The sequence below is a fragment of the Grus americana genome, chromosome 12, assembly GCF_028858705.1.
Source record: "Grus americana isolate bGruAme1 chromosome 12, bGruAme1.mat, whole genome shotgun sequence".
Lineage (NCBI taxonomy): Eukaryota > Metazoa > Chordata > Aves > Gruiformes > Gruidae > Grus > Grus americana.
The window spans coordinates 1,617,288-1,626,560 of record NC_072863.1 but is presented as its reverse complement, the minus strand read 5'-3'; the positions used below and the strand labels follow the sequence as shown (position 1 = coordinate 1,626,560).

At 53.7% G+C, this 9,273-nt stretch overlaps 2 protein-coding genes across 4 annotated transcripts in view; both read right to left on the bottom strand.

Annotated features, from left to right (window-relative positions):
• Nucleotides 1-257: 257 nt before the first annotated feature.
• LOC129211940 (transforming growth factor beta activator LRRC32-like) lies at nt 258-3,184 on the bottom strand. The gene is made up of 2 exons (XM_054839756.1): nt 3,033-3,184; nt 258-2,269 (listed from the first exon to the last, which is right to left on the bottom strand). The coding sequence occupies exons 1-2, from the start codon at nt 3,150-3,152 to the stop codon at nt 287-289; spliced, it is 2,103 nt and encodes a 700-aa protein (XP_054695731.1). The 5' UTR covers nt 3,153-3,184; the 3' UTR covers nt 258-286.
• Nucleotides 3,185-5,055: 1,871 nt separating this feature from the next.
• EDA (ectodysplasin A) overlaps nt 5,056-9,273 on the bottom strand; it is an 80,401-nt gene continuing 76,183 nt past the window's right edge. For all 3 annotated transcript variants that reach the window (XM_054839764.1, XM_054839765.1, XM_054839766.1), the window contains exon 8: nt 5,056-8,593. In XM_054839764.1, coding sequence (XP_054695739.1) covers nt 8,342-8,593 — 252 coding nt within the window. In that variant the 3' untranslated portion in view covers nt 5,056-8,341. The remainder of the gene's footprint in view (nt 8,594-9,273) is intronic.

The window sequence follows — 9,273 nt, the reverse complement described above, 5'->3', positions numbered from 1 at the left end:
GAGAACGTATGATGGCAGGGCAGGAAACCCACCCGCAATTGCTTATAGTGCGTTTAATTTCTCACAGGGAACAGAGCAGATGTTCCCTCTCAAGAGGGAAAGGTGGCCCAGAGACCACCCTGCCCAGCCCAGAGCTCAGCACCAACCATGCTCCTTTTATTGGGTTTGCAAAACACGCAGGATACCGGTGACGGGAGGAGGTCTAAAATACAATAATATAATTAATATTATTAATAATAATTAGAGTTCTGACCAATCGCTACAGTTCCTGCTCCCCAGGGCAGGGCTACACTTTGGTGACTGCTGGCCTCGCCTCGGCTGGCTCCTCTCTTTTGGGATGGTGGGGGAAGACCCCAACCCTGTTGCTGTGGAGTCCAGCACACTCCGGTGACTTCTGCCCTTTCTTCAGAAGGCAGCAAGCCCCGGAGCCAAGAAAGAAAAGGCTCATCACGACCACGAGCAAAGCCAGCGAGCTGGTGCCCTTGGGACGTGGACAAAGCCACCAAGGACTGCTGGTTATCTTGGCTGAGAAGTTCCTGCTCTCGTCCCGGTAGGCGCAGAAGGTTTCGTCCAGGTCCCGCACGCCCACGCCGGCCACCCGCAGCGTGTCCAGCCAGGCCAACGAGCAACAGCTGAAGGGGTTTCCAGCCACGGACATGTCCTTCAGGCTGGGGGGCCAGCTCACGAGTGCCGGCTTTTCCAACGTCCGCAGGTCGTTATTGCTAACATCCAGGCTTTCCAGCGAGGAGCAGAAAAGACCTGTGGGCAAAACGCTCAAATTATTGCCGGAGAGGTCCAAGACTTTGAGTGTGTCCAGGCAGGGGAGCTCTGCCTTGCTGTTGTCCATCTGGTTGCCCCTCAGAGAGAGTTTCTGCAGGGAGAACTCCAACCCCCCCAGGGCTTCCTTAGGCACGAACAAGTCCTTGTTCCCCGACAGGTCCAGGGAGAGCAGCGAGGTCTGGTTGAAGGCGTAGGGGTGCAGCCTGATAATGTTGTTCTTGCAAAGACTCAGATGCTTCAAGCGAGGCACGTTGTAGAAGGGGGTGCAGGTGTCTCCCGGGGCTGGCACACGAGAGCCCCCTCCCGAGTTCCCTCCCTGATGGCTGCCCTTGCTCTCACAAGGCTGGAGGCTGTTGGAGCCCAGGTCGAGCACTTCCAGCTGAGGCAGAGAACTGAAAAACCAGCGTGGCAGCACGTGGATGGCATTGCCGTGGAGGTCCAGCGACCGCACCGAGAGGGCAGCACGCTCCGGAGGCGTGGGCGAGCGGTCACCGGGCTCCATGCCACCGGCGAGCGACTCCCCGGCTATGTCCTGGAGACAGTTCACAGCCAAGCTGAGGCTGTGCAGAGAGCCCAGGCTGTGGAAGAAGGTAAATGGGAACAGCTGCAGCCGGTTATTGCTGAGATCCAGGTCAGCTACACGCGTCAGACCAGCCGTGGGATGCAAGGTCCTGTTAAACCTCGCCATCTCCTCGTAGCGAAGTACAAACTCCCCCGGATGGTGTGAGCCTGGGAGCAGGGAAGCAATAAGGTTGTTGGAGAGGTTTAAGTGTGTGAGATAATGGGCTTTGGGGAGCTCTGGAAAAGAGAGGAGTCTGTTATGGCTCAAGTCGAGCACTTGAAGCAGGTAGGGCTTTGCTCCCTCCTCCAAGACGAAGAGCTCCAGGGCGTTGTAGCTGAGATTTAAAACTCGCAGCTGCGTGAGGCTGAAGCCAGAGATACAGTGGAGGGAATTCAAAGCCAAGTTCACCACCTCCAGCTCTTCCAGAGCCTCAAAAGCTCCCTCCTCGATTTCCATGATGTAGTTGTTGCTGAGGTCAAGCTCGCGCAGCCATGGCGTGCTCCAGAAGATCCCCGCCGGCAGCCTGGTCATCCTATTCCCGGAGAGATCGAGCATCCTCAGCCTGGTGAGGTTGCTGATGTACCAGCCTGCCATGTGGCTCTCCAGGTTATTTGCCGACAGGTCCAGGACCTCTATATTCCTGAGCAGACGAAAGGCTTGCCCGTTAGCGATGTAATTGCGGTCCAGATGGTTCGATCCCAGGAGGAGAGAGCGCAGCTGGGGCAGCTGAGCCAGGGTCGTGGCTGACACGGCTTCCAGCTGGTTGAAGCACACGTCCAGGTACTCAAGCTGCCCAAACTCTGGCATGCGGCTGCCTGACAGGTTTTGGATGAAGTTGTTGGAGAGCTCGAGGTACTTAACTCCTTGGCCAAGCTCCTTTGGAAACTTGCGCAGGCCAGCCCCTTTGCAAGATACCTTCGTGGGGCTCTACAGAGAGAGAGGAGAAGCTGTCAGCGCAAGAGAGGCTACAAACCACAGCTCCAGCCAAGCCAGCTGCTGTCCAAGATGGGCACGAGCAATGTGGAAATGAGCATTGCTACAAAGCATCGCTCCCCCCAAGCCTGGGATGGGAAGGAGCCACACCACCTAATGCCACAGCTCAGAGACAACTTGTCCCCAAGGTTAAGGTGGGCTTTCTGAGACTCTGGCCGATACCGCTGAGTCATTTCTGATGGAGCAAGGAGAAGACTTAGTCTTTCACCCCACAAGCTGTCCTTCCAAGATGGGCCCAAAAAGTAGCGTAAGCACTGAAGATGCAGCAACCTGGTGGGGCAAACCCAGTGTCTGGAGGCCACTGGGACAGCCCAGGGACTGGTCCAGAGCATCTCTGTCCTGTCTGGGCAGAAGAATGGCCACCATCCTGATTTCCTCCACCAGTTTAGAATTGGGAGCCTGGACGCGGAGCGGTTGGTTTCTGTCGTACCCCCCCGCCACGAACGTGGCGGGGGGGTACGACAGAAACCAACCGCTCCGCGTCCAGGCTCCTGACTGCCTTGGTAACATCCGTGACCGCCCTGTGGCAGGGACAGCTGGAAGGTGCCACCAGACCGACTCGGAGCCAGGAAAGCAGAGATCAAAGCTGAGATGGTTAAAGAGATGGAGGCTGGAAGGAGGCGAGAGCCGTGGCGAGGAGATGCACTGTGCAGAGGGATGCTCACAGCCCAGTGGGCTCGTCGGAAAGCAGCCTTACCTGCTGGCACGGCGCGGTCCTGGACCTCGTCTCCTCGTTAGACTGGGCTCTGAGAACAGATGGGAGCAGCCAGAGCAGCAAGCATCCTCTTTCAGCCAGCCGGTGTTCAAACAAGAGCATGTTGGGCTGCAGGCACTTGCCAACCCCGTCCTGCTCCTCCAGTGCTCTCTGGCAAGCTGGGCAGGAGCCGGGTTCTGTATAAATAGGTTTCAGGATGGGATGGGGGAAGGAGATAATGCTTGTGGGTGTTCGTAGCTACGGAAGTGGGAAAAGAAAGACATAAGATTGCAGAGGGGGAAAAACAGGACAGAAAGCCACAAGGAAGGGAAAGAGAAACGGCGGGATGGGGAGGAGGCAGGGCTGCACCGGCGCTCAGGTGATCGGCTGGACCGACCACCGAAACGGAATGCTGGGAGGCAGAGGTGATGCTTGGGATAGCTGCGAGGTCTGGGGGGGAGTTCCTCCAGGCTGCTGCATGGTTGCCCAAGGATGCGTTTTGCTGTAGCTTCAGCTGTAGAGCTGTTGCTCTAGTCCTAGGTGGGTTTGGCAGGAAAAAAAATAAATTTTTATATATATCTATAAAAAAAATACATATATATATATAAAAATATATATATGCCCACTCATACGCATGTGGAAGATGACGCAGCCTGGCTTCTGCTGCCCCTCGCCCTCCTGACAGCTGGCGTGGTGGGGAGCACTTTGCCAGCTCCGGGATGCGGTTCAGCCCTGCGCCAGCCCAACGTCACCAGCCAGCCGGGGCACGCACGGCGGCAGTGACAACCAGCCGGGCTCAGTCCCGGGGGGCCGGGGCCGGTGTTTTAGGCTGACGCCCTCTCCGCTCACCGCGGTGGACCTGGGCTCTGTCAGCAGCTGGAGCCAGAGGCAGCTGTGAGCGAACAGCCCGCCGTTGTTTTCGGAGGCGTGGTGAGGATAGCACATCTGTGCAGATGTGAAATCCTGTAGGCTCCGGCCAGGGAAACACGGACCTCTGGATGAACCTTTGCCTCCAGCGTCCCTTGTCTCCCATCAGCAGCCGAGCACGGAGCCCAGAAAGCGGAAGGTGGCGCAGGGGAGGAACCGTGCCATGCAAGTGCTCCAACCCCCGGCACGCCCGGCCCCGGTGCCGCTTTGCCCGGGGAACCCCGGCCGGCCCTCTCCTCCCCGTATCCCGACTTGCTGGGCACGGGTCTGCACGGTGGGCACGGCCGATGAAATCAGCTGAAAAGTCCCTGATTTTGATCAGGGACTTCTGCAGAGAATCCCTGGGCATTTGCATCCCAAAGCTGTGAACTCCCCTCGCAGGAGCACCTGGCAGAGCGAGCTGGGTGCAGACCGAGAGCCGTCCCAGGTGCCCTGCAAATCCCGAGAGGCTTTTCACGGACCATGCCAAAGGCGGAATGAACCGCACGGCACGAACGGGAAGGGATTTGCTCCCGCAAGCCACAGGGCATCCCGTGCTTCTTGCCACTCCTGGCCTCCAGGCTGGCTCCCAGGGCTCCAGAGTGGTCTGTAAAGAGAGGTGCCGATGTTCCCCCCCGAGGCTTTCACGGGAGAGGGCTCCAAAGGACGGGAGGAATGAGCAGCAGGACAAAGGCTTGGTAGAAAAGGGGATAAAGCCACTCGCCCAACGTCACAGCCGTACCACGGGGTGACAGCCACTTGCGCCCATCCTGGACGTTAAGGAGGCAGAAGAGTGACTGGTTATCGAAGTACATCAAATCTATACATCTTTCCCGGTACGTAGTGCCAGAAATGCTGTTTTCTGCACTTTCCCCAACTGCAGAGAGCAGCTGGGAGGCAAAAGCTGAGCAGCTCCGAGTCCAACGAGGGGACCGGTGCCTCTCGCATGGGCGGCCGCAGCAGCTGCGTATCACCCCCCCCCAGGGACAGAGGAGCGCTGCCTTTCAGCCGCGTCCCGTCGCACACGCAGTCAACGTACTTTGCTGCAGAGTCGTACTGACTTTCCACAGAAACTCCTGGTTTGGCTGGGGAAGAAATCCCACCGAGAACACCGAGATCAGGAAAAAGCTTTATTTGCAAAGAAAATATTGACAATTTACATAAACTTACATCCTAATTTATATACATTATGTATATTTTATATACAGATAGTGTCTTGAATAAAGTTGTCGAAGCACAAAACAGCATCAGTATATCACCGTGCAGCTCTGACAGGTAACGGGGGGAGCCGTGTCCCTCTTCCCACAACTCTTCTCCCGTTAACGCTTTTGTTGGGGAGTCCGAGAGGCTTCCCCCCAGCCTGGGAGTCATGAACACGGGGTGGGGGGGTGGGTGGGGGTCAGGCTCATAAGGGGGCACAGCCTGGGAGGGAGAAGGGTTTCAGACGATGCGTTATATACCCATTAGCTGCTTGCTACATTTCTGCAGCTGGAGTCCAGCCGAAAGTTGGGCAGCAGAGCCAAGGCACGTAGGGAAGAGCAGAGCCAGCAAGTGCCACCGGAGAGGAAGGCTGGCACGTGGGAAGCCAGCGGTGACTGGTTTTGTGTCCACCATCTCAGATACACAGACATTTGCCTGCTTCTCAACCACACTCGGAAGAGAGATACATCAAAATTCAAAGACATCAGAGGGAAAGACTGGAGCAAGGTCCCGTTCCTGCTGGAGTCTGTTAAACCCTCCCGCACGCATCCTCCTCACCCCCCTCTGAGCTGCTTCCAGGCCTTTGCAGCTCCAGCTAAGGGGAAGAGGCACCAGAGATGGTGGGACACCATCTAGAGAAGCATCACATGGAAGCAGCTATACTACAGCCCAGGTGACCTGCACTAATACTTCATTAATGAGAACTTGTTGCTAGAGAGGCCAAAGGGTTTCAAGTATAAAGATCCTCCACGGCCGCCGCAGGACCGGTGTCACCCCAGGGATGAGCACGGCTCTGGGGACCACGGCCACCTGCAGTCAGTCGGGTATCCTCTGCTCTCCAACTCCACGTCTCCAACTCGGCTACACCGAGCTCACGCTTTGGTGTAACACGAGCATCAGAAAAAGCCCGTTAACACCTTCCAGGGCAGGAACCGCTCCCTTCTGCTCTCCTCCCGCATCCAAGGGCCATGCCGGAGAGGGAACCGGGCAGCGATGCATGGGGCTTTCACAGAGAGAAGGGATTCTCCCTCTGCATCCTCCTGCCCGCAGCCACGGTCAGGAGCAAACCACAGATCCTGCCAGCGGGGGACAAGGAATGCAAACTCCATCCATCGTGCTCTCGCAAGTCATGGCATTATTTATGCTTGCCCCTAAGTCTTGCTGCTCGGGCTGTACTCTAAAGCAATTCTGTTAATGATTTGCTTAATGTTCTCACTACACACAGTTGTCCTGATTCGTTCTTGTCACAGGAACATGTCCTTCTTAACCCATTTTAAAGGAAATAAACCACAAAGACTAGTGAAGTGCCCCTCAGGCTCTTGCTAGTCTAACATGTTAAGGCTAGAAAGGAGAACGTATTGAAAAAAAGAAATAGCAGGCAATTTTTCATGCAGTTATTTTACTAACTGCACGCCTCCTGTGAATAGCGAGGCTGCAGCCAAAGCTGGGTGCCCCCAAGAAATATTTATCTCCCAATAACTGCAATACTTGGCAAGTGAGATCACTCGCTACGGATGGGGAAAAGCGATGGAGCCAAGAAAGCTTCAGCCAGGGCGGACCCTTCTGCGGGCAGATCGGTCGCTACAGCACGGTGCCGAGACACGTCCGCTCCCACGTCCCTGCAGGTGACCACGGCCGAAACACCTCTGCCTGGAGGTGGAGGTCATCACCAAGACGTGGGTTTGGGACTTGCCCCATTTGCTACATAGGCTGAAACTTCATTACCCTCTTTAAAGAAAAAAATGTGCTCTGCAAAAGAAATCCAGTTATAAAAAAAAAAAAAAAACCCAACAAAACCAACACAGCACAACCCAAGGCACGACACAAAAGAGCAATTAGCGCTTCAGCCTCTTCCTCAGCTCGAGCACATCTTATAGCTTTAGATCTCCCCAGCTGAGGGGAGGTAACGGGACAGAGTTGCTCAAGAAGCCAAAAGAAACAATAGCGTCCCAGCTCTTCTATTAGTCACCAGAAATCGAGTTACGACTAGACTCAGCAGGGCTCAGAGAAAAGAAAAAGTGGTGACTTCATGCTGGACCAGGCTTTTTAAATACAACTTTTCTTGCTAGAGACTCCATCACCACTTATTAGAGCATTTTAGGTAGAAGGGTGCCAAGAGGAAAGGGGTGGGGGGAGGAAGGATAAAAACCACATCTAAAAGCAGGACAGTTGCTATTAAAACAGAAAAAAAAAAAATTCCTGTTTGAATATTTTATTCTTAAACATGACAAACTTCAGAGTGTTTTCACAAGTACTTGTGTCCGCTCCTCGTGGCTTGGTGAAGCCTGTAGAAATGTGTTCTGGTTTGCAAAACATTAATTAAAAAGACAAAAAAAAAAAAAAACCAACAAAAAACCAACCCCCCAAAAAAACAAAACCAACAACCAAAACCCAACAAAACACAAATTGCTGTATCAGCAGCAGTACTTTAAGGCAGCCCCCGCTAGGGCAAGGTACACCTCTGGGGTAATGGCAGGAGCTGAAAGTAGCAGAGGCGCTGGAACCGGTAATCGGCATTTTCTTTGGGACTTTTGTGATTTCTGGAATGTGGAGGCAGTTTCCTATCTGCTAAGCCTGCTCTATTAAGTATTCACCTTCCTCTCGCACTTACTGCTTGTGCAGCCCGCTTCCAAGCTCTAGGCAGAGGCACTTCGCCTTCTTTGCTCGCGCTCCTGAGGATGAATGTAAACACCACTGAGCCTGTCTTGCTCACCTCCCTTCGCACCCCGTGGCCGTTCCACTTCCAACTGGGAAGGCAGAAAACCAGAAACCCCCTTTCTCGCTTTCGCTAGCCTGCAGAAGCAGGAGTGCCTGGATAGGACAATTTGGACGTTAGCCTGTCTTCTCCCGCTACCGCCTGGGATGCTCTTGCTAGTGCAACATAAAAGCAGAGACCCACACCACTCTCAAGAAGCCTCGTGTGAAGATCACAGAGCAGAACATCAGTGCAGTAATACTTGAAATACTGAGACAAGGCAGACACAACAGCCTTTCTTCCTCGCAACGCTTTTTCAACTAGCTTTTTGATCCAAGTCTCCATGCAAGTCACAGAAGACAATTGTGCTTCCTGCATTCACATATAGGAATAAATAGCTCTGGATCAGTTTTCTTTATGGCCGGATTACAGAACCCCCTGAAATACTGATACGCTTATGAACAGCAGCACTGTGCAGTTCTGTGAGTATCCTTGGACACGCCAAGTTCATCTAGGATGCTGGTGCATCTCCTAGGCGTATGGCCCCAAAGAAAGTTGTGTGCTTGCTCATGTTGATGGAGATGTCAGCATGGACCATTTTCACAGCAATCTTCTGCCTGGCTTTGAGGAGGCAGACCCCAGCTGTATAGCAGGTATTGAAGTTGGTCTTGCCGGTCTCAATACTCCGAGTGCATTGCAGAAAGGGCTTTTCGTCCACCACCACCTCATAGCTGGCAAAATCTGTGAAGTTTATGTAGTATACCTGATGTGAAGCAGGAAGAAGAAAGATATTAGGGGGTGTATTTGCGCACCAGGAACAAGTCCACATTCCTTTCAGTGTGTGTGTGTATGTATATATACATATATGCTCCCTCTGCTAACGATCCCTTCCTTGGCCCCGGGACACCGATATTCACGGGTGGGTGACTTGTTCAAGGCAGAGAGAACCCCAAGCCAACCAAACCCGAGGAAACGCTGTCTTCCACTTCATACTAACACAAGCATGCAAGTGTCCGGCAATCCACACATCTAAGACTGAGCTACAATCCTCGTTTCGGACCCTGCTTGTGAGGAAACAGGAAAAATTACAAACCTGCACAGGCCTAGTTACAACAACGCGCAGACGAGCCTATCTGCTACAAACAGTTTTTCATCCAACAAGCAAACAGAAATATTGTAACTGAAGTCCTCTTTCACTTACCTGGCCAGTCCTGCTTTCTGGGTCCCATGAGCCTCCTTTAGTGTTGACATCAAAAATGCCCTAAGATGTACTGGGAGTTGCCACCTTTGTAATTGGACTTGAGGTGCTTTCAAAGGCATTAGCTATTACAGGGAAGACACTCTCCCAACCTCCACAGCTTGGAAGCAAACGACCTTACAGCGTTTGTACTGATTTAGCTCTTGGATCTGGCGCCTGAGCGCCCATGACTCCATTACTCGTTA

Excerpts from the sequence above, each read along its gene's own strand:
- LOC129211940 (XM_054839756.1), bottom strand. The coding sequence starts at position 3,152 with ATGCTCTTGTTTGAACACCGGCTGGCTGAAAGAGGATGCTTGCTGCTC. Across the intron at positions 2,270-3,032 it reads GGACCGCGCCGTGCCAGCAG|AGCCCCACGAAGGTATCTTG; the intron begins GTAAGGCTGCTT and ends CTCTCTCTGTAG.